Source organism: Mercenaria mercenaria, chromosome 18, assembly GCF_021730395.1.
Source record: "Mercenaria mercenaria strain notata chromosome 18, MADL_Memer_1, whole genome shotgun sequence".
NCBI lineage: Eukaryota > Metazoa > Mollusca > Bivalvia > Venerida > Veneridae > Mercenaria > Mercenaria mercenaria.
The window spans coordinates 15,458,554-15,483,548 of NC_069378.1; the positions used below are offsets into that span (position 1 = coordinate 15,458,554).

A 24,995-nucleotide genomic window follows, 5' to 3' on the forward strand; every position below is an offset into this window, starting at 1 on the left:
CAAAAACTAGGTCACACGGTCAAATAAAAGGAAAAGTTTGTTAACATTCTTGAGGCCACATTTATGACAGTATCTTCATGACACTTGGTCAGAAATGTTTATCTTGATAATTCCTATGCCAAGTTTAAAACTGAGTCATATGGGGTCAAAAATAGGTCAAAAGGACAAATCAAAGGAAAAGCTTGAAAACTCTTGAGGCCACATTTATGATCCTATCTTCATGCACCTTTGTCAGAATGTTTACCTTGATGATTCCTATGCCAATTTCAAAACTGGATCATATTGGATCAAAAAATAGGTCAAAAAGTCAATCAAAGGAAAAGCTTGAAGACACTCTCGAGGCCACATTTATGACCCTATCTTCATGAAACTTGGTCAGAGTGTTTATCTTGATGATTCCTAGGCCGAGTTTGAAACTGGATGATGTGGGGTCAAAAAACTAGGTCATGGGAAAGTGTTTCTAAAAAGCTTATTAGCTTACTGCTCGATCCCTTGCTTTTGTAACATATCTTGAAATCACATGCTATTTGGTAAATAAAATATTGTTTAAACCAAAAACTAGGTCACCCGCTAGAATCATAGGAAAAACTTGTTTTACATAGAATATATAGTCTTATTTGTAAAAGAAATTTGGACCACAAATATAATGTTTTATACAAATTTGAATACTTATCTTGGATATTCTTAATCATGACCTACTGACCTACTTTCTTGTTTTTGAAGCTACAGCAAAGAGATGTAAACCACCGTTTATAATGTTTGATACAGATGTTATTTCTCATCTTGAATATTCTTATCTGAAGGTACAGCATAGAAATCTGGAGAACGTTCATAACTTTTGATACAGATTTCAATACTCATCTTTAATATTCTTAATCCTGACCTACTGACCTACTTTCTTGTTTTTGAAGCTTCAGCAAAGAGATGTAGACCACCTGTATAATGTTTGATACAGATGTTATTACTCATCTTGAATACTTATCGTAACCTACTTACCTACTTTCTGTTTTTGAAGTTACAGAAAAGAAATTTGGACCACATGTGTAATGTTTGATGCAGATTTCAGTTCAGAATCTCATCTTGAATAGTCTTAATCGTGACCTACTGACCTACTATCTTATTTTTGAAGTTACAGCATATCAATTTGGACCACCTATATAATTGTTTTATACAGATTTCAATACTCATCTTGAAAAATCTTGACCTTCTGACCTACTTTCTTGTTTTTAAAGGTACAGCATAGAAATTTGGACCACATATTTGACTTCTGATAATAATTCAATTCTCATCTTTAATATTCTTAACCCTGACCTACTGACCAGTTTTTTTGCTTTTGAAGCTACAGCAAAGAGATTGGGACCACCTGTATAATTTTTTAACAGTTTACAGTAGTTTTCTTGAATAATCTTTACTATGAACTATTCACCTAGTTTTTTGTTTGTTTTTGAAGCTTTAGCAAAGAAATTTGTTAAAGCAAGCAACTAAACTCTCGCTATAGGGCCCCTTTGTTTTGTTTCGGTTTCGTTTTTATTTCGGTGTAAGTTTTGATGTATATCTGAAAACACTCGTCATCTATAATGGATTATATTTCTCTCAGGTTCAGGTTTGGTGTGCATAGTTATGAGAAATATGTGACACCTCGATGTCTGATCTATGCAAGACAGTTCCCTCCCTCAATATACGTTACGCTAAAACAATATTTATAGTTTCTACTTATCTGTGGACTACTTGCATTTCAAAAGAAATACAAACTGATGAAAACAAAAGTCATACAAGTAGAAGATACCGAATCTGTATCATGCACGCGCCTGGAATTCTTTCGTTGAAATGCAAGATCATTTCCAAAAATGAAAAGCGAGTATTAAAGGTTCTCGTACACGTCAATTCTAACCTAAAATTGTAAAATACTGATGGTTACAACTTAGTACTAATAGGAGCAATCTCAAAGTCGGGATAGGGTGCATTTGGGGATCGACCAGCTAAACCTATCCTTTTCTACGCTAATTTTGTTTTTAAAAAGGAAAAGCAAGTTCTTCCCATTACTGACAATAGACATTGCATCCAATCCTTATCTGTACATCTAAATGCTCCCAAAGTGACTTTTCTGTTATTTTCAAGAAAAATATTTTTTTTATCAAAAGTTGGATGGGCAAAGAATATGCTATATCCCAACTTTGATAGTGAGGGGGTGGGGGGGGGGAGGGGGGACATTCCCTCTGGTTTCGCTATTTTACGTCTATGTTACACTTCCTTCATAATCATTTTTGACCTTTTATTAAGTTTTCTTCGCTCGCGCGCCTTGTGTTACCTAGATCTCTCATGATGCATTCTAACCGAAAACAACATATACTTGTATGTTATAACGAGTTTATATCATCCCAGATTAAGCTACTATTATAATAACCCTATTATATATTTTAAAATTTGTTTCTTTATACTTATGTAGAGATAGTTAACACAAGTCACGTGCCAATTATCATACACGTTTGAATACAGTAACCATTCTGTGTATGTGGACTTTATCAACTTATACACAAAACTTAGTGAGAGATATAGTAAAACATCCGTGACACGCTCTTCTGCTATATACGAGACAAAGCATTTTATTGAACAGAAGTAAAAAGAAAAGATAAAATTTTTGGTAAAAATATCTGACGGGCAGAAGTCCGATGAGTCGGACGGGTGCAAATTTTAACATAGCAAAATAAGACGTAAACTATTCATGAATGATTTGAACATAGTATAAATATGTTATTTATCTGTTTTGGGACATTGCTGCTCGTACGGGCAATTAAAGTTGACAAAATGATAGGTCAGGGTTAATAATAATTTTAAAGCGGGGGTTATAAATTACTGAACATTTGACACTCCATGACCTTTTCTTTCTGGACTTTTTACCAGTTATTTAAGGATGTAGAAGCGTTTTTCTTCTTCTTCAAGCTTACAGAGTATGAACAAATTATAAATTGTAGAAAACATTTGATCCTATATCCTTACGTCGAATAGCGAGAATACGTTCGCGGTTAGATTTCGTTTTCAAAGAAATTTGAATCAGCAACCTTCTGATTAAGAGTCACGCTCTCAAAAGGAAACAGCAAAATTTGGATAAAAATGAAATAAAACAGAGATAATCTAATATCTCATAACATTATAAACAAGACTTGACTAGTTATATATTTCAATGAGTATAATATAAAGTATAGCTAAATCCTTTTACTTTTTAGCTCACCTGAGCAAGAAGTGCTCAAGATGAGCAATTGTAACCGGTCATTGTCCGGCATGCGTCGGCGTGCGTCGTGCGTCGTCCGTCAATTTTTGCCTTGTGAACACTCTAGAGGCCACAGTTGTGATCAAAACTTTATGAAACTTGGATAAGATGATTGTCATGGTGATTTCTAGGCAAATTTAGAAATTGGGTCATGTGCAATCAGAAACTAGGTCAGTTGGCCAGATCAAACGAAAAGTGTGTGAACACTCTAGAGACCACAGTTGTGACTCAATCTTTATGAAGCTTGGTCAGAATGTTTGTCTTGACAATTTCTAAGTCAAGTTTGAATCTAGATTATGTGGGGTAAAAGCTAGGTCACCCGGTCAAATCAAAGGAAAAAATTGTGAACATTCTAGTGGCCACAGTGTCAGGATACTGGTTATATGACCCAGGGAAGTGCCTACGCCTTTAGTATCTTGAACAATGGTTTGGGTCCAATCGCTAAGGTGACTATGTCTTAGACTAGCTGACAAACGATGTAGAATGTCCTTTGTTAAAACGTATAGCTGGTGAGACCAAATATCTCATATATATAGAATTTTCCTCTGGCTACCTTGCCTAAATGATTCGTGTACCAATGATTCATAAATGATTTCTTATTATAAGCTAGATGATTTCAGGGATCAGGCAAATCATTAAATGTTTCGAACTAACAATCTTCATTTAAAAATGATTAGCTCAAACTCCTATAGGCTGGAGACTCTATACTTGACTGGTCTTTTTGTTGAAGTTCCCGTCAGACAATGTCTTTGAATCAACAACATACGAGTCCTATCGCATAGATGCTCGGCCTCTGTCCTCTTAACTCTATATGATTGCCCTGACTCCTGGATGCTCAGCGCCTATATGCTATCATATGTAGCATTCAACTACCATATAGGTATTATCCCCGATGCCTTGGCTGTACTTCGCCAATAATGCTGAACCGTATATAAGCTGGAACTCTCCTACTATCTCAGTAGATTACCAAACTCAGGGTCTCTGTCTCAGCTTCCCGATGCTCAAGCCTATATATGCTATCGTCTATAGCATTCAACTACCCTTAAGGGTAAACTCCTATGCGCTGGCCCTATAGCTCGAAACCTTATCGAAATTCTGCTACTCTTCTTTAGTCTTCTATTTTTTTCCTTTTAATAATTTATCCGCCCTGACAGTGTAGTTGCAATAACTTCCTTATCAAGGTACTGGATAAATTATTAGTTGAATCCACGATGTGTCTTCTTCAACCGCTGGATACCGAATGAGCTCTCTATCATTCATCTACCTATTTATACCCCAGCAGACGTGCTATTTTTAGAACTTGTTTCTGATTGGTCCAAATTATACATTGTGTCTTACAACGAGTACCTGCTCTATCAAATATCTGGTTCCCTTTAATTTTTGTATATGGCATAATGTGCGAAGCTGGGACCCAGTCATTCACATAATGAACCCAAATCAGCCACAAATGACCCAAATTCTATTAATTACAGCAATTCAACAATAACTATAGCAACGACAACAAGAAAAGGGAGTCAATCACTATCTGTGCTTATGTGTTACGTTATCAATATATCAGATATACAAATTATTCTGACAATAGCCCCCTTCTCAAGAAAATACTCTAAGTTTTTCATAAACATGAAGAATAATTTGTAAACAATCCTCTTTTTTTTGTTTTTTTGTTTTTACTATTTCTTGATTTTTTTTTGTTAAAATCAGTCACATCATATTCTGTTTCAAGTAATCAATTATTGTCTACTTAAATAATCAGCGCATACATTTTCTGTACCTTTAATAGATTCAATTTTGAATCTGTAACACTGCAAAAACAATGCCCATCTCATAATTCTTGAGCTTTCTACTTACATTTCTGTATGTAACTCAATGGGCATGATCAGTCTGCAGGATGAACTCACTGCCGTACAAATACTTCTGAAATTTCTTAACACCAAAAACTATTGACAAACATTCTCTTTCAATTACCGAATAGTTTCCTCTCTCTTTGGAGCAATTTCTTACTGGCATATGCTATGGGAAATTGTCCATCTTCATACCTCTGAAGAAGTGCTGCTCCAACCCCAGTATCTGAAGCATCACACTGTAATATAAAAGGTCGTGAAAAGTCTGGTAACCGTAAAATAGGTGCTTGTGTAAGCAAGGTTTTCAAAGTATGAAAAGCTTTGGCATGTTCTTCCTCCCATACTACAGTATTAGGTTTCCCTTTCTTGATTAAGTCGGTCAGTGGTGCTGCAACTTCGGAGTAAGATGCTATAAATTTTCTATAATAACCAGTTAGGCCAAGGAAACTCCGCACTTGTCTCTTATTCTTAGGTTCTTCTGCATTCTTTATACGCTCTAATTTATCATCTTCCATCTCCAGCTGATCATTTCCAACCTTATGCCCAGTGAATGAAACATTATCATATCCTATGAGACACTTTGATGGTTTTAGTGTAAGCCTTGCATCTCTAACACTCTTAAAAATATTTTGTAACATTGAGACATGTGTGTCCCACGTTATGGTGTGACCTAAAATATCGTCCACATAATTGTCAGCATGTTTGCATCCTGTCAATAATTTTCGCATCATTTTATTAAATGTAGCACCAGAATTTATCATACCAAATGGCATTTTTCGAAACTGGAAACTTCCCTCAGATGTTGTGAAGGCTGTCAAGTGCCTAGATTGCTTCTTGACAGGAATCTGCCAGTAACCTTTGCTGAGGTCTAATTTTGTGAAGAATTTATCTCCATGAAGTTTTGACCGAATATCTTCATCATTTCCCATAGGCTCCGTATCAAATTTAGTTATAGAATTCAACCGCCTAAAATCAATACAAAATCTGTTTGTATTATCTTTCTTTTTCACCATAACGATAGGGGAGTTGTATGCAGAGGTGGCAGGTTCAATAATTCCAGCGTTTAACATGTGTTGAACCTCTTGGTTAACCTCATTACGTTTCGCCTATGGTATGGGGTATTGTTTGACTCTAACAGGTTCTGTGGTTGTAAGTTCGACCTTATGTTCTACAAGATTCGTCGTTCCAGGACTTTCTGTGAAAATGTCTTGATATTGTTTTATAAGCGGCTTAATTTCAGTAATTTGGCTTTCAGACAAATTAGGATTAATTTGTACATTTTCATATGTTTCTGACCCTCCTATTCTGACAAGGTCGAGAAATTTTCGTCATCAACTACCCCAGTCTCTGTGCTAACATCGGCCTCGATCACGGCGACACTTCCTGCAAAAATATCTTGTCTTTCTTCGTACTTTTTGAGTAAATTGATATGTAAAGCCCTAATCTTGTCACCGACTTTTACTTTAAAATCCATTTTGTTGACCACATCAACTACTTCATAAGGTCCTTTCCACTGAAGCATTACTTATTGTGGTTAGTTGGTAAAAGTAACAGCACTTATCCCCGACCTTTAAATTTCTGTTTCTGGCACTCTTGTCGTAATGGTGTTTGTACGTTTCTTGTGCTGAATGAAGACTTTCTCTAGCTATCTTACATGTTTCCTCCAGCCTATTCCGTAAGTCTAATACATACTCATATGTGTGTTTCTCGTTTCTGGTGTTTCAGCTTCAGTCCAAAGTTCTTTAAGTACTTGCATAGGTCCTCTGACTGTCCTGCCATAGAGAAGTTCAAATGGTGAGAATCCTGTACTTGCCTGTGGAACCTCTCGATATGCAAACAATACGGCTGACAAATATCTATCCCAGTCTTTTGGTTTTTCTTGACACATCTTTTTCAACATACTCTTTAAAATACCATTCACACGCTCACAAAAACCATTGCACTTTGGGTTATACGGAGTTGTGAACAATTGTTTCAGGCTGATCAGCCTACAAACTTCTTCCATCAGCTGTGAGGTAAACTGACTTCCTCTGTCACTCAAGATTTCGGATGGAAATCCTACTCTGGAAAATATATCTAGCAAAGCTTCAGCCACCCGTTCTGTCTCAATCCTAGGTAATGCAACTGCCTCAGGATATCTTGTGGCATAGTCGACCACGGTAAGAATATACCGATTTCCTTTTTCTGAAATAGGAGCAATAGGTCCTATTAAATCCACAGCCACCCGATGAAATGGTGTCTCCATTATTGGCATATCTCCCAATGGAACCTTTCTAACTTTTCCTTTTGGGATCATTTTCTGACATATATCACACGACCTACAAAACCTTGTGACATCACTAGTTAACCCAGGCCAGTAAAAACTTGTCTGTATCCTATCAACTGTCTTTCTTATTGATAAGTGTCCTCCCACTATTGATTCATGAGCTAAAGACATAACTCTTCTTCTGAACTGAGTCGGAACTACAATTTGCTTTATCTCTTTGATAATACTGCCTCTCTTTTCTTCGAAGGTTCTATACAATACATCCTTCTTGACTTCGTACATAAATGTAAACCCACTCTTTGTCTTCATTTTCTTTTTATCAGAGGCATACGTCCACAGCTTTCCTAAGGTATTGTCCTCCTTCTGAGCTTTTTTTAAACGTTCGACATTAAGTTCATCATGTTTAGGTTCTATGACCTTCAAAGGTTTTATTGACTGTTTTTCTTTCTCAGCCTGTGTTCTTGTTACCACAGCTGCAACAATGTTTTCTTTTGATGGAGACTGTTCTCCATCCCTACTACTCCAGTTAATGTCTGGTCTATCAGAAGCCCCTTTTATATTTCCTATAACTAAGTCGCAGATCAAAGTTGTCAACACCATGGCTTCAACTTCTCCTGTAAAATATCGTGTATCAACCTGTATCCTTGCTGAAGGAACTATCCTTGTACGCCCATCAATTGCAACCATAAGATACTTCTTATCTAACATTTGATTCTCTGATACGAAATCTTTCCTGACAGCCGCCAGCTCACACCCTGTATCTCTCAACACCTGAACTTCTTTATCACCTATATATCCTTTCTTCAATATCAAGTTCCTTTCACCGTTTGTTGAATCAATGGTACAGCTGCTTGCTATGACCGAAATCGATTTTCCATGTGCTAACATAAGTCGTCCATCTTCTATGCAGTCTTTTAACCGTTCGTCATCTAATGATATTGCTATAACTGAGGCTGCAACTTTTCTGTCATCCGACTGTCTGTCTTTCTGCGCTTGACCGTCCTGTCTCCAGTCTGTAGGTGTAGAATCTTGCATGCCATGCCTATTTCTCTGTCTTTCCTCATAGGATCCCCTACTAGCTAAAGCAGCACGCTAATTTTCCTCTTGGATAGGTCTCTGCATTCTCTAGCTATATGACCTTCCTTGTTGCATATAAAACATACAGGCTTTTAAAAGCTGGCCTTTCTCTTGTGTTGGGGCTGAGAGGAAGGTGTCATGCTTAGACGTTGTGGTGGCCTATTGGATGAGGAATTATTTTTCAAAACCCTGTTCGAGGTTATAGTGCCACCATGCGCTTCAATGTACTGTTCTGCTAACTGCGTGATCTCAGCTCTCGATTTTGCAACTCTTTCTTTTAAGAACAAAGCAAGGTCTGTGGAACAAGTTTGGATGAACTGTTCTCTGATCATAAGGTCTTTCAGCATTTCAAACGTATTGTCAACTTCTGCCATTTCTGTCCACCGACTAAAATACCTGTCCAGCCTTGCCATAAACTGAAAAACAGTTTCACCACGCTCTGGCTTGCATTCCCTGAACTTCAATCTAAAACCTTCTTCTGTTAACTGATAACACTTCAGAACTGCTTTCTTCAATGCAGTATAGTCACTTGCTTGGTCTGGAGGCATGCTTGTATATACATCCAGGCCTTTTCCAGTTAATAATGAGCTGAGGCTCACAGCCCATGTCTCTTCTTTCCATCCTTGAGTTTTTGCAAACCGCTCAAATCGCTCGAGGTATGCATCCATATCATCTTTACTTTCTTCGAATTTCGGCAGCCTTGGCCGCAATGTTTTACTGCTTAAGTGCTCAGTACCTTTATCCGCTCCCAAAGCTCCGGCGTCGGCCTTTATTTTAAGCATCTCCAACTCCTGTTCCTTCAAAGCTCGTTCTTTTTCCAAACGTTCCAACTCAAATAACCTTTTCTTCTCAGCCTGTTCTTCCTCATAATGCCGCAGCTTCTCGGCCTGTTCAAGCTCAAACAATCGTTTCTTCTCAGCTTCTTGAGCCTCAAACCTTCGCCTGTCTTCATCCGTCTCAGCATACGCTCCTCGCGTTCAGTGTACTCCTTTTCCTTTCTATCCACATAATCGCTCAGCTCTGAACCCGAAAAGCCCATTCGTTCACCCATCGCTACCCATTTATTGTAGTCCATCTTGAAACTTTAAGTTGGAACTATCTCTAAAGCTCAACTGTATGTAGCTCAGACTACCTGCTGTCACAGCGCCTTCTGGTACACCACAGAACGTCAAAACCACTAGTCTCTGTACCTCCTTGGATATGAATCCCGGACGAGCCCCCAAATTGTCAGGATACATGGTTATATGACCCAGGAAGTGCCTACGCCTTTAGTATCTTGAACAATGGTTTGGGTCCAATCGCTAAGGTGACTATGTCTTAGACTAGCTGACAAACGATGTAGAATGTCCTTTGTTAAAACGTATAGCTGGTGAGACCAAATATCTCATATATATAGAATTTTCCTCTGGCTACCTTGCCTAAATGATTCGTGTACCAATGATTCGTAAATGATTTCTTATTATAAGCTAGATGATTTCAGGGATCAGCAAATCATTAAATGTTTCGAACTAACAATCTTCATTTAAAAATGATTAGCTCAAACTCCTATAGGCTGGAGACTCTATACTTGACTGGTCTTTTTGTTGAAGTTCCCGTCAGACAATGTCTTTGAATCAACAACATACGAGTCCTATCGCATAGATGCTCGCCTCTGTCCTCTTAACTCTATATGATTGCCCTGACTCCTGGATGCTCAGCGCCTATTGCTATCATATGTAGCATTCAACTACCATATAGGTATTATCCCCGATGCCTTGGCTGTACTTCGCCAATAATGCTGAACCGTATATAAGCTGGAACTCTCCTACTATCTCAGTAGATTACCAAACTCAGGGTCTCTGTCTCAGCTTCCCGATGCTCAGCCTATATATGCTATCGTCTATAGCATTCAACTACCCTTAAGGGTAAACTCCTATGCGCTGGCCCTATAGCTCGAAACCTTATCGAAATTCTGCTACTCTTCTTTAGTCTTCTATTTTTTTCCTTTTAATAATTTATCCGCCCTGACAGTGTAGTTGCAATAACTTCCTTATCAAGGTACTGGATAAATTATTAGTTGAATCCACGATGTGTCTTCTTCAACCGCTGGATACCGAATGAGCTCTCTATCATTCATCTACCTATTTATACCCCAGCAGACGTGCTATTTTAGAACTGTTTCTGATTGGTCCAAATTTATACATTGTGTCTTACAACGATACCTGCTCTATCAAATATCTGGTTCCCTTTAATTTTTGTATATGGCATAATGTGCGAAGCTGGGACCCAGTCATTCACATAATGAACCCAAATCAGCCACAAATGACCCAAATTCTATTAATTACAGCAATTCAACAATAATTATAGCAACGACAACAAGAAAAGGGAGTCAATCACTATCTGTGCTTATGTGTTACGTTATCAATATATCAGATATACAAATTATTCTGACACACAGTTGAGACTCAATCTTTATGAAACTTAGTCAAAATGTTTGTCTTGATAACCTCTAGATAAACTTTGAAACTGGGTCATGTGTGGTCAAAATCTAGGTCACTAAGTCAGATCAAAGGAAAATCTTGTTAACCCACTAGAGACCACAATTTAAGTTTAAAACTCATGAGACTTGGTCAAAATGTTTGTCTTGATGACCTCTAGATCATGTTTGAAACTGGGTCATGTGGGTTAAAAAAACAAGGTCATTAGGCTAGATCAAATATTGTTAACACTCTAAAGACCAGAATTTTAAGTTTGAAATTCATAAGAATTGGTCAGAATGTTTTCTTTGATGCCCTGAAGGTCAAGTTCGAAGCTGGTCCTGTGGGGTCAAAAAATATGCCATCCAATCAAATCAAAGGAAAAGCTTGTGAACACACTAGAGGCCACAGCTGTAAAACAATATTTATGAAACTTGGTCAGAATGTTTGTCTTGATGATTTCTTATTTGGGGTAAAACACTAGGTCACTAGGCTAAATCAAATGAATAACTTGTCATGAGAACACTTTAGAGTCAACAGTTTAAGTTTGAAACTCATGAGAACTGGTCAGAATATATGCTTTGATGATCTCTTGGTCAAGTTTGAATCTGGGTCATGTGGAATCAAAAACTAGGTCATCCGGTCAAATCAAAGGACAAGCTTGATAACACCCCAGAGGCCACGTTTATGAACCGATCTTCATGAAACTTAGTCAGATTGATGATCTTTATGATTTTAGCCCAAATTCGAATCTGGATTACCTGGGGTAAAAAACTAGGCCGTCTGTTAATATCAAAGAAAAACCTTGTGCATGCAATAGGGGCTGCATTATTCATTTGATGTGCATGAAACTTAGTCAGAATGTTTGTTTGCATAAAATCTCGGCGGACTTTCTTTCTGGGTTACGTCGGGTCAAGAACTAGGTCACCAGACCAAATCAAAGAATACGCTTGTTTACACTCTAGGGGGCAAATTTTTGAATGTATTTTCATAAAATTTAGTCTGAATGTTTGTTACTATAAAGTCTTATAAGATTTTAAATCTGAGTCACGTCGGATTAAAAACTAGGTCACTAGATCAAATCAAATGGAAATCTTGTATGCCACAGTTTTTCTCCAATCTTCCTGAAACTTTGTCAGAATGTTTGATTTTATGACATCTTGGACAATTTCGAATCCGGATCATGTGGGGCAAAAAACTAGGTCACTGGGTCAAATCACAGAAAATGCTTGTTTACACTCAAGAGGCCACATTTTTGGTCAAATCTTGATGAAAATTGGTCAGAATATTTGTCTCCATGAGATCACTTGGTAAAACATGATTACACTGTTATGGTGTGATACTCAGGTGAGCGACCTACGGCCATGTTGGACCTCTTGTTTTCAAATTTTGATAACGTGACACTCGACCAGATTCATACCTTCTACCGAGTGATTGTGTATTTAAAGGTACTGTTTCCCTTGTTCGCCTCGTATATATTTACATATGACCACGGCATTCTTGCGTCATTCATGTCGTATGTCACAAGTTTGTTTCGGAGAAAATAATTTAAATTTCCTTGCATTCACAACCGGAACGCCTTTATTGAAAACTGATATTGCAAAAGGAATTGGATACAGCGGACTGAAAATACTTCAATAAGGATACTAAAATACAGGTTGTCTTTGAACCATGCTTTTAGAAATGATGTTTAATTTAACAAATCACCGTTTCAAGGGTATGGTGCGATCGGTGCCTAAATTTCATTGATGTTTAAAATGAAAAGACAAGGCTTGTTTGGTTACAACTTATTCATCGAGAATTTTATTTATCGATATGGATAGAAGTACTGGTAACTTGGAATAATTTTGGAGTGATTATAACAATCATGATAGGTTAACAGTGAGCCATAGTCATTTTTAATAAATAACTTGCTTATTGTTGTTCTTTTTAAAATACAAAATTACAGTTCCCTCATGCATTTGCATATCGTCCAATGGCGACAGGAAGGAAATTACAGGAAATTAGGAAGACCGCCGTTGGAAATTTGCCGTTAATTTTCATGTTTGGACAAGCAGAAAAAATCGTTACATTTTTCGAGGATGACTGTTTGTTTAGTTTATACTTTGTCAATAAGTGTCGTAGTTTTGTCATTTGACACCGAAGTTGGGGTAAACGTCTGGAATGGGATAGATTTTAGACACGAACGACAGTGTATGTGTTTTATTTACCCTTGTTTTAATTTGTATTGTAAGACTATATCAATACTGTTACTTTCAACGATATATATCTGTGTGTGTATGTAAAACTGGTGAGTTATCAAAATCAAACTGAATACAGTACAACATGTACTTAAAGCATGCAAGTGATTTAGGATTCGATGGAGTTTTTAAAGGCGCTAAATTGTCCAAAAATGTTGCTCCTAAAGAACTCATTCATAAACCATATTATACGTAGCACTTTATTTTTTTCTATGATTTTGTCATGTTTAAAATTTCAAAACGTCATTTTCCTTTTAAACGTTAACAAGAATTATTTAATAATGTTGTTGATTTAAAATCAACCATCTGACTGTCGTCAGAATTACTTTCACTTACTCTATGCCAAAGAATTCATTCATAAACCATATAATATGTAGCACTTTATTTTGGTTTATATGTAAAATAGTTAAGTTATTTGCTTCCACAAACGTTGGTAAGTAAACTTTGATTTTGAAGTTTGAGAGTTCAATTTATAGACTCGTGATCAGCATGATTTACTTTATCTTATTTAGGCAAGAACAACTATTGTACTGAATAACATTAATTTACCTAGATAAAGGACCGTTATTTTATTACAAGTACAAAATCGTCGCTGACCTCAAAACACAGTAATATAGCGTTTTTAGTTTTAGCAGTATGTAAGTAAACAATCAGTAAACGAAAACTATACGACGATAGACCGATAGCTGGCTTGTAGGCAAAGGGGATGAGTGGATAGCAATATGATCATTTTATAGCGATAATTTTGACGGTTTGAGTCTTTCATCAATCCATTATTTTTAGCCCACCATCATCAGATGGTGGGCTATTCAAACCACTCTGCGTCCGTGGTCCGTCGTCCTTCCGTCCGTCCGTCCGTCTTTCCGTGCCCGCGAAATGATGGTTTAGTGATTTCATAACGGTACTTTCTCTTTGATGTCATTCATTCCGTTCTGTTTATGTGACTTTTTTCTTTTTATGTGACTGATAGAACAATAGAGAGAACAATAGGGGTGTCACATAAATACCATTTCGTTAGAACGTCCGTCCTTCAGTTAACAATTTCTCGTTATCGAATCTCCTCAGAAACTACCAGGGGGATTTTGACCAAACTTTGTCAGAATGATGTAGTCGTACCCTAGTTGTGTCCCCCTGAAAATCAGACTGGTTCAACAATTGTTTAGTAAGTTATGGCCCTTTGTTTATTTCTATAGTTTACATAGATTTATATAGGGAAAAACTTCGAAAATCTTCTTGCCCAAAACCACAGAGCCTAGGGCTTTGATATTTGGTATGAAGCATCATCTAATGGTCCTCTACCAAGATGATTCAAATTATTTCCCTGGGGTCTAATATGGCCCCGCCCCGGGGGTCAAATGGTTTATATAGACTTATATAGGGAAAAACTTTGAAAAACCTCTTGTCCAAAACCACAGGGCCTAGGCTTTGATATTTGTAATGTAGCATCATTTAGTGGTTCTCTACCAAGTTTGTTAAATTTTACCCCTCTTGGGTCAAATATGGCCCCGCCCTGGGGGTCACATGGTTCATGTAGACTTCTATAGGGAAAAGCTTTTAAAAACTTCTTGTCAATAACCTACAACATTCAAATTTGGACCATATGTATGGTTTTGAATGGCAAGATGAACCTTGACATGAGTTGACCTTGATTTTGACCTAGTTACCTACTTTCACATTTCTGTAGCTACAACATTCACATTTGGACCACATGCATAGTTGAAATAAACTTTGACCGTGACATTGACCTAGTGACCTACTTTCACATTTTTGAAGGTACAAGTTTTAAATTTGGACATGCATAATTTCGTGTTCCGAAATGAAATTTGACCTTGATTTTGACCCAGTGACCTACTTTCACATTTCTCAAGCTACAGCCTTCAAATTTGGACCACATGCATGGTTTTATATACCGAAACAAACTTTGACCGTTACATTGACCTAGTGACCTTTCACATTTTTGAAGGTACAGGCTTCAAATTTGGACCACATGCATAGTTTTGTATTCCGAAATAAAATTTGACCTTGATTTTGACCTAGTGACCTACTTTCACATTTCTCAAGCTACAGCCTTCAAATTTGGACCACTTGCATAGTTTTTTTGTACCGAATGGAACTTTGACCTTAAAATTGACCTACTGACCTACTTTCACATTTCTGTAGCTACAGGCTTCAAATTTAGACCACATGATTAGGATTGTATACCGAAACAAACGTTGACCTTAAGATTGACCTAGTGACCTACTTTCAAATTTCTCAAACTGCAGTCTTCAAACTTGATGCACATGCATAGTTTTGTGTACAAAGAACTTTGTCCTTGAGATTGATCTAGTGACCTACTTTCACATTTTTCAAGCTACAGCTTTCGAAGTTGTGTACGGAAATGAAATTTGACATTGAGATAGTCAATAAGTCTTGAAATTTGGAACACACAAAAATGGCACATTGGTGGCGCCAAGATCACTTTGTGATCTCTTGTTCTTATTTTGCATTAAATAAATTGTGTTGGTTTCTCCTTCGGTTTCTAACTAATTCTCGTTTAAAATCAGCAGAGTCTTTAAATTAAGCAATAATGTAATTTTCGCCGGGCAATGCTGTTTAAAATGAAGCATAATATTGTCATTGAAATTATAGACCTAACCTGTATTGCTTTAAAATAACACAGAAGATACATCATAGTTATACTGAAGTGTATTTAAACATAATTTAGTGTTAATAGTAACACGTTTTAGTTACAAATAAAGAAACTTTAACTGGCTTGAGTTATCTAGATTGAGCCTATGTGTCTGGCAATTGAACTCGCGACGAAAAACTACAGTGTTAACATTGGAAACGTTGATATGGAATTAATCTTATGATATTCTTTTGTTTATTTACATTTCAAAACGCCAAATACTGTGCGGTACCTATACAATTTAATGACAAAAGCATGAGATCCTGCCCTTTTCTGTCAGTTTTGAAAATAGATTTATTCATATACAAACTGAAATGTAAAAGAATATCGTTTTTCATTATTTCGGTCCTTTCCATTGTCTTTAACAGGACAGGTACTTATTTATTTGATTTTTTTTTTCAAAATTAAGGAGGCGTAAATTCCTGGTAAAAATACATAACCGATGCGGTAGCCCAAAGATTGCTGGATATATCAGAGTTACGTATGCATTCATTAAGATATCATTTACTATAGTAGGAAAAACTCTGGAAGAGGCCTATCTTTTGATTTCTGTATACAATAAAAGTATTTAGAGATTCAATTTACTCATAAATAATATTGACGATTATCGTCATCGAATTTTATTAGTTCTTAGTTTTTTCATGATTTAAGGAAACATAAATATTGAAACCGTCTGTGATAATATGTATTATAAACACGATTATATTTATTTTAAGATGTATGACAAATACTACCGACTAATATGTTTTGTGGTAAACCTATGTCCTGAACTTTTGAGAGATTTATTTCTCAAACTTGCGAAAAGTGATGGCACCACCTATACCACACTTCCGACATATCTTGCAACAAAGACGTCAGAAATTAAGAAAATGGTAGTAAAGGGACATATTAGAAAAGATCAGTTTAATGTACTATATCCTGGTCACGGCAACACAGACGAATCAGATTGGGATGTCAGTTTACTCGTGACCTTAATTATCGGGTTGTTCAAAACAAAGCTGCGTCCTCTGGATATGACTTTTATCAATAAAATTCGGGAAGTCAGAAACAAGTTGCAACATTTGCCAGATACGGCGCGGTTGTCTGATGATGACTTTGATACATATTGGGGACGGTTGGAAACCGCAACAACGACTTTAGCAAAACAAATATTTGGCTCAAAGTATGAAAACAGTTTCAAAACAAAAATTAACAACGCTAAAACTAACCATCTTCCAAATCTTGGTGACTATTTACGAGTATGGTATGAAGAAATAATCAAACAGATGAATTATAAAATGGAAAATATGACTGACACATTGAAAGAAATGAAAAATAACGTGAATACAATTTCAACAGATACAAGGAACACAGCTTCTCTTTTGCAGAGTGTGACTATACCAGAACCTGGAAATTCAGGTAAAGAAAAGTCATTTCGCATGCAGAGATGTAGTTTCTATAAGACGCAACTTGTACTCATTTGCTACTAAATACTTTAAAGAGTTATTTGATAAAATTGACTATTTTGTGTTTATACCAAATTTTCTTGGTGCATTTTTCCCAATGTTTTTATATACACTTATGAATTGGAATATACTGGAATATTCACATAATTTAGCAACAACGACACGCACTTTTAACCTCGAAGAGGATATTCCAATAGAGTCTGTCCATGCCTTCGTCCATCTCTTTGTCCGTCAAACTTTTCCAGCCTGACGAAAAGAAAAGGAATATCTGGGCAATAACTTTACGATTTCTAAAGGGAGTTTTAAGAAATGTTTACAACAATAGACGACACTGTTAGAAATAAACTAAAATTGTCTTGATTTGTTTAAAATAATCCCCAATTGAAGTTACTTTTGAAAGTTTTGCAGTATTTTGTAAAATTACACGATGACCAATAACAGAAAGACAAATAACAAAATGCACTCACCGTATATTATGCAGAGCAGTCTTTAAATCAACCTTTCTACTTTTCTTGGAAGAATATGCAGGCCTCTGCGAAATTGTTTGTTTATTTTTATGTAATCATTTTCAGAAAACAAACGACAAAGAATAAGAGTTCCTGATAATACTGTACTTTCACATTTACAAGGTATGTGTACACCTCTACATTAACGCATTTACTTTGTTTACATTACTATAATATATAATGGTTTTGTTTTAGGTTATAAGTCAGTAATTCAAATCCTTCTTTGTTTCACATAAAAAACGACAACTCCATGTCGTCTTTACGTATCTTTAGAGAACATCACTTTTCCCTTCACCTATTTTTCATGAAAGTTCTATCACAAATCAACAAAAAAAAAATTAATAGAAAATATGGCGTTATGTAGTTCATAATGAAAAGCTAGTCAGTTGTGGTCTGCTACCATAAAAAGGCGAATATTTGCTCTCGTTTGCGCAGTAAACACCTACTTCCGGTTTCGATCTGTAAAACTTGCAATGTGGGGTGTATGAACATGAAAACCATCTCATTTCATGTAGAATGTATTCAATAGTGAAAAATGGTAATTAAAGCACTCGTTCTACACGAACTTGCGCAAAGAATGGGAAAATAAGGATCTATTTATTATGGACTTCTTTCGATTACACCATGGAAGCACATTTTCGACCGAATTACAGATCTTATTCCTTTAGATATAATTTAATTCTCGTTTAGTAGAATTTTGTTTTCTTGATTACAACAAAAATACAAAGAAAATCCCCAAAATTTACTAATATTAAATGTGTTTAAAACCCAGCAAACACCGCTTGATCATACCAGTAAAGCTAGTGTTACAAATATTGATTAAGCACTTTCAAAAACTTAGCCGAAACTTTCAATAGATTATAGATATATACATGTTTTGCAACTTCCTAATTTCCTTTTCTTAAGTGTTCTGAATTAGTTGATAAGAATCAATTGTCACACATCAAATGGTTCTGCTTGACCTTCTGCATTGCAGCCAATCTTCTGTGAAATCTTAAATTTTAGAGTTCTATAGATCATCTCTTTTAGAAAAACAATTCTCGCATACCACGGCTCATTTAGGGACAATGTCAATCAATTTATTACTGATTGACTAATAAAAGATATATGAAAACAGATATGGTTTGTAAAAAAATAGACGTCAATAGCTTAAGATGTATAAGTTACCGAAGTATAAGAATGGTCAAAAATGCATTAAATCGGAAATATACTTGATTTATAACATGTAACAAAATGTCGAAACATATTCCTATACCTCGGTAAGTATATAATTGAAAGAATGGTCATAAATCTGGTAAATTAAATGTTCTTTTTCAATTTGATTATCATTGTTTGTTACAATATATTTGTCTGAAAGTAGGGACTGTATCAAGTTGTAGGTACAATACCCTGAAATCCCGAAAATAAGCCGGTTTTGAAAATAAGCCGGTCTCGAAAATAAGCCACCATTTCACTACAGGTAAATGGCTCATAAATAAGCCGCACTCGAAAATGAGCCGTCCAGATTTTTCATCAGTAATAGTATTGGACACCATGTAAGATAGCTAAAGTTACCAACATGCAATAGCAATAAAACATACAATGTACTTTGGAAGAAAAACACTTAAAACAATGCGTCTTGTGTTGAATTTTTAAAGCAACACAATTCCTGCCTCGAACACTTATTGTCAAGTCAGTTCTTCTAATTAACATGACAGGTCTTTATAAAACAATGCAACGTTTATCAGTTATTCACACTCGTTGGCTGATTAAATAGAATAAATATTTGTCTGTTAGGTCAGACAGAACTTTTTAATGGGTAATTATACGTTAGCATCGGGTTATTTTCATTAAGAAATTGTAGTCACTATGCATCAAAATAGATGAGATAAGTATCTTGAGTATTGCGATACGCCGGTTTTAAACCGTTACTGAATTTATGTACTCAAAACTTCACGATTAAAAAAAAATCGATAATAAGCCTCCAAATCCTTACGAAAATTTATAATAAGCCGCGGCTTATTTCCGGGATTTCAAGGTTTTTTGATATATCGTCTGGCTAAGAAAAAGATATACATAACTATTTCTATGTTTTGAAAATCTAATTATGACAAAACTGTGAAAAAACTTATATCCACCCTACTGCAAGGTTCAATATTACTTTATATAATGGGTATCAGGTTCCAATTAAACCTCTTTCAATGTTTGGACGAAGTTTGCGTTACAAATTCCCATGCGCAGCACCAATGACGGAGGTGTACACAATTTATATGAGTACAAGGTGGCATAAAGTTGCCATATGGTCTATTACTGTGCCGGTATGACTTTAAACCCAACACACATAGAAAGCGGGCTTACCAAACTTTTGATCTATTGAAATAACTTTTAAAATGTCAAATGGGTGCCTCTATGGCCGATTGGTTAAGGACGCTGACTTCAAATCACTTGTCCCTCACTGACGTAGGTCAAATTCTTCATGCAGGGAAGCCATCCATCTGGCTTACGGAAGGTCAGTGGGACAAACCATGAAGGGGCACATGTTGTCTTCCAACACCATCAGAAGCTGAAATGTCGCCATATGATCTGAACTATGGCGGTGCGACGTTAAACCCAACGAAACAAACAAGCAAATTTAAGTGTCAAAAACATCTATTTGAAACATTTATAAATTATAAGCGGACAAAATTCTTACGTTTTGTCTGAGACGATGGACGCATACCTTATCGACGACGTAAATGTCACGTAGATCAACACTTAACGATGATCTTGTTTCAAATTTTCTGTAAAACGTAGAAGCAATTTGCGTCACGCTGTTTTTACAATGGACCAATCAAACTATTTTCTTATGACCGTCAATAAATGACTTCTATACACCTTCCGAAACTTTGTCTCCGGGAATAGAAACATACAGAAATGATAAGTTTATGCTATATTTTTAAATTTGTTCTTTGATGTTTTCATGTTTATGAGATCCTTTTCAATTAGTTCAGTTCGAAAAATCAATCAATGCATTACAAGACAGCTTCAGTGCTCCAAGAGAGGTATTAGAAATCCAGAGGAAACTGAAAGAAAAGCACTACGTTGTCATAGCCGGATCGTACAACAGCCAGTGCTCTGAGATAGCTTTTGCAACAGTTAAAGAAATGAGTTACAATTACAAACGGTGTGTAGAAATACACAGACCGTCAGACTGGCGCCTTATTAGTCCAGAGGATGTTGATCTGGTCATATGTAGAGATCCCTTCGGAAGTACCTCATATGATGAAAGTAAAGCTAGTAGTATGGCTGAAAATTTCGACAGGATGCTACAATTAACAAAAGAGAATGGCGATGAAACTATCCACATTGTGATAATAACAGACTTTATAGTTTTGGGAGAAGTTAAACAGAAGCACGCTCATGATATTCTGGAAGATGTAGTGAATGTGTTTGGAGCTGCTACCAAGGAACACCCGGCTGACCTTACACTTGGTATGTTGTCTGTCTCTGGCTTTTTCATTTTGTTGACCATTGTTTAAACACTATATAACATGTTTTAATAAATACGTATTAATACGTTTGATATCCAAAGGGTCGATTTCGAAGTCTTTGCTTTTCCCGTCTCCCTGACAAATTACGTATACAAGGTTTCCGAGGGTTCTACTTTACAGATTTTATTTACTTCACAACAGCGGGTGTTAAGTGCTGTGTGGCGGCCGTAAAATGTCGCCCCGACTTCATCTCAGTGTTGTTATATTTTCTGGTCCTTCGGGATCATTGATTTCAACTCATTTAGATTTGAAGATTGAATACTGCTTAAGCCGGTGCTAGAGGGCGTGGGCAGAGTTGCATTTCCATTACTGCTCGTAAACAGACTCAATCAAACCGAGTCTGCAATTTTCACTTTTTGCCTTGTTTTCGGTGCTTCCGAGGGATCTACTTTACACATTTTATTTACAAGGATACAAAATATATCACTACAGACATTTATATAAAAAGCAAAGAAATGACTAATGTTATTTATAATACACATCCCGAATATCACAATTTGAAATGAATCTGCAGCCAGAACGGCACTCGAACTGTTTGCCTCGTGATACCGTTCTCATACCTAAAGTATTCCCCAACTGATACTTCCACAAAGGTTTATATGGACATTGGGATATAGTCAGATATTGCGAATCATCTTTGTCAAGGCCGTAAAAAGGAAAACCCTGCTTACCCGACATCATGTCGAGAGGTTGTATATTTGATTCCACAAAGTTAGCACGGGTAGTCCTTAGACTCTTGATTTCCGTGGAGTTTGTTTGTAGCTGTTTGAGAACAAGCTGATACTGATTAGGAATCCTTGAACACTTGGTTGATTCAAGTAAGCGCCATAAGTATCAGATATAATCTTTTACAGACTGTACGTATACCACTGCTAACGTTAAGAAAACTGGGAACCACTTTCCGCAAGATGTTTATATGTATTTTTGATATATGCGTATTCTTTTCTTTATTCTTTGTTTCATTGGCTAGCTTTTACATTAATCATACAATTCTATAATATAATACAATGTATAATGAAAATAACACAATCTCTATGCTCTTCTTCCTTTCAGAGAGTGGTGGTCAAGTTTCTTGCTTTTCTAGTACCCATAACTTGCCAGGTAAAATTCGTTTTTAGTACGCATCTAGAGTAATCTAAACATTCTCCTGACATCATTTTACCAGTGAGTTTATCATAACGTCATTAGGACTTTAATCTGTGTCGTAAAAAGTAAAACTTAAATCACTATAGCAAATTAAACGGTATCAGAAGGCAAAAAAAATAATTGGCGTTTAACAAGACAAAAATTCGCTGATAAAATAAATACAATAGGTTTATTGTGTATAATAACAATATAAAGATATGTCTCTTTTATTCCCATATTCCCTGTTTTGTGATAAACGTCTATACTCTGTAGCGAATGTAATAATAGTATTCTTATGAAAAATGTTTGAAATTACATCAGATACTTCAGTTGTTAAACGATTCATTTATTGGTCGTTTTGTACATTCTACGCACAGTTTGTTTCAAATTACTTGAAAATATCTTTGAAACAGACATTCTATAAATGATTATAATGTACGTGTCTTTCTTTATATGAGAAATACAAGACATTGTCATAAGAATTGTCCGAACAAGTACATGTATGCACTATTTTTAAAAGAAAATACTGTTGTAAACGTCTTCGTTAGAGACTTTAACTACTGATGACAAGAATACTCACAAAAAGGCTCTTAGTAAGAACATTTTCAGCTTAATTGTTAGAAAAATAAACTTCAAACATTTATGAGTTACCATTAAAACATTTATCACAGAAGCAGTTTAATTAAAAGATACTAATGAAAAATGTTATCATAAAACAAGTTCTGGAATTCATCCAGGTGAAACGTTGTGAAATAACTTTGTATGTCACTTCCTGGGAATCTAGTATTGAAAATAGATGAAACACAAACAGTCGCAATTGATATACGAATATACTGGCATGAGGTCTTCAACATAGTTATAAAAAGGCAATAAAATGAATGTATACTGTACTACTTACTTTCACAGCTGATATTGTTCTTACGTTTTTCCACTCAGGCGATCACACGTGTCTGAAAGAACGCGCGAAAGGGGACATTTGATCTTTCTGTATTAATAAAATCTTAAATAAAGTCGGGCTGATTTAAATATCATTTTTATTCGCCTTTATCTTATTCAACAGTTATGACGAAATACTTCATTAACCAGTATAAATCATCAAGTGAACTTGTAAAAAAAGACGTTCTACAAAAAGCAAAGGATACATTCAAGAAAAAGAAATCAGTCATCATAGCTGGTCCAGAAAGGTGCGGAAAAACTTCTGTTGCAGTTGCATTAGCGTCGTCATACAAACCGTCCGAGTGTTTACTTCTCACGGGGCCCAGTGACGTAAAGAAAATTGACTTCAGTAGAGAATGTTTGTTAATCATTGATGAGTTTGCTGGAAAGTATCGGTATGACGAGAATGTCGTATACAAATGGTACGAGATGTTTGACCTACTTGATGCTGCTTTGTCAAATGGAAAAATAAACCTTGTAATTACAAGTGAAACGAGCAAGCTGCAAAGATGTTGTGACGAGATAAAAGTCCATCCTCTTCTTGAGCATAGAGTAGAATTGACAGAAAATTGCATCGTCTTCAAGCGGAAAATAAAAACAGAAGGCAGGTTACCTTTATACATTTATCTTACTTTGAAAAAAATGGTTAAATATAATTTTTAAAAGGAAAAGCATAGCTCCTGTCCCTATGTTTGTTCTTATTTACATATATAAGTTTTCTTCATGAAGAGGGAAGTAACTCCAGAAGGTTGTTTCTGCATTGATGGTTTTATTGCCCCTGGCTCCAAACATAGGGACTGATGAAAGTTGGCTTCAAGTGGCTCACAAATTTGTGAGACAAATTCCCAATAATTTCTTGCAGCGACAATCGGCTGCTATTACTGAGACGTGTTATATAAGGATTTCATGTGCTACTCATCATTTGAGCCGTGTCATAGAAAAACCAACATAGTGGCTTTGCGACCAGCATGGATCCAGACCAGCCTGCGCATCCGCGCAGTCTGGTCAGGATTCATGCTGTTCGCTAACGGTTTCTGTAATTGCTATAGGCTTTAAATACGAACAGCATGGATCCTGACCAGACTGCGTGGATGCGCAGGCTGGTCAGGATCCATGCTGGTCGCAAACCCAGTATGTTGGTTTTCTCATGGCGCAGCTCATTTAATGAGCCGCAGCTTCATTTACGGCCTGCTCTCAACTTATATTGGCTTATCAGACAATAGGAATGTGCCTTTACATATTTATCAGAGGATTTGTGATATTGTGATCAAGAATTGAATAATTTTAAACTTCATTTTAAATGAAACAAGAAATATCTTTAAAAATGATGGTCGGCGAATTGTAATAAGGAAAGAAGTTTATGAATTTTTCATCTAACATTTATCTTTCATCTAACATTTTTCAAATTGCAGAACTAAACATGGCACTTTAACAATTTAAATGGTTCTCTTTTAATTTTCGCAAAGGTTTCGTAGGGTTGCAATTTTGTTTCGTTTATCCTTAGACGAATAATTACAGCAGTAGTTTGATGAATATTCATGAAGCGGTTCATGAGAAGAGGTCATTAAACGTGTTTATATTTTTAGCTAAATTGGTCCCTATCCCCATTTGTAACAAAATAGCAGGAGACCTTACGATATTTTTTACACATCGAG

The 24,995-nt window shown here is 36.0% G+C and overlaps 1 protein-coding gene across 1 annotated transcript in view; it reads left to right on the forward strand.

Moving 5' to 3' along the window:
* LOC123543534 (uncharacterized) overlaps positions 1-24,995 on the forward strand; it is a 37,637-nt gene that overhangs the window by 981 nt on the left and 11,661 nt on the right. Inside the window, exons 2-6 of the mRNA XM_045329600.2 lie at positions 16,536-17,217; positions 17,837-17,893; positions 20,735-21,220; positions 22,333-22,380; positions 23,465-23,944. Of these exons, the coding sequence (XP_045185535.2) occupies positions 16,536-17,217; positions 17,837-17,893; positions 20,735-21,220; positions 22,333-22,380; positions 23,465-23,944 (1,753 nt within the window). The remainder of the gene's footprint in view (positions 1-16,535; positions 17,218-17,836; positions 17,894-20,734; positions 21,221-22,332; positions 22,381-23,464; positions 23,945-24,995) is intronic.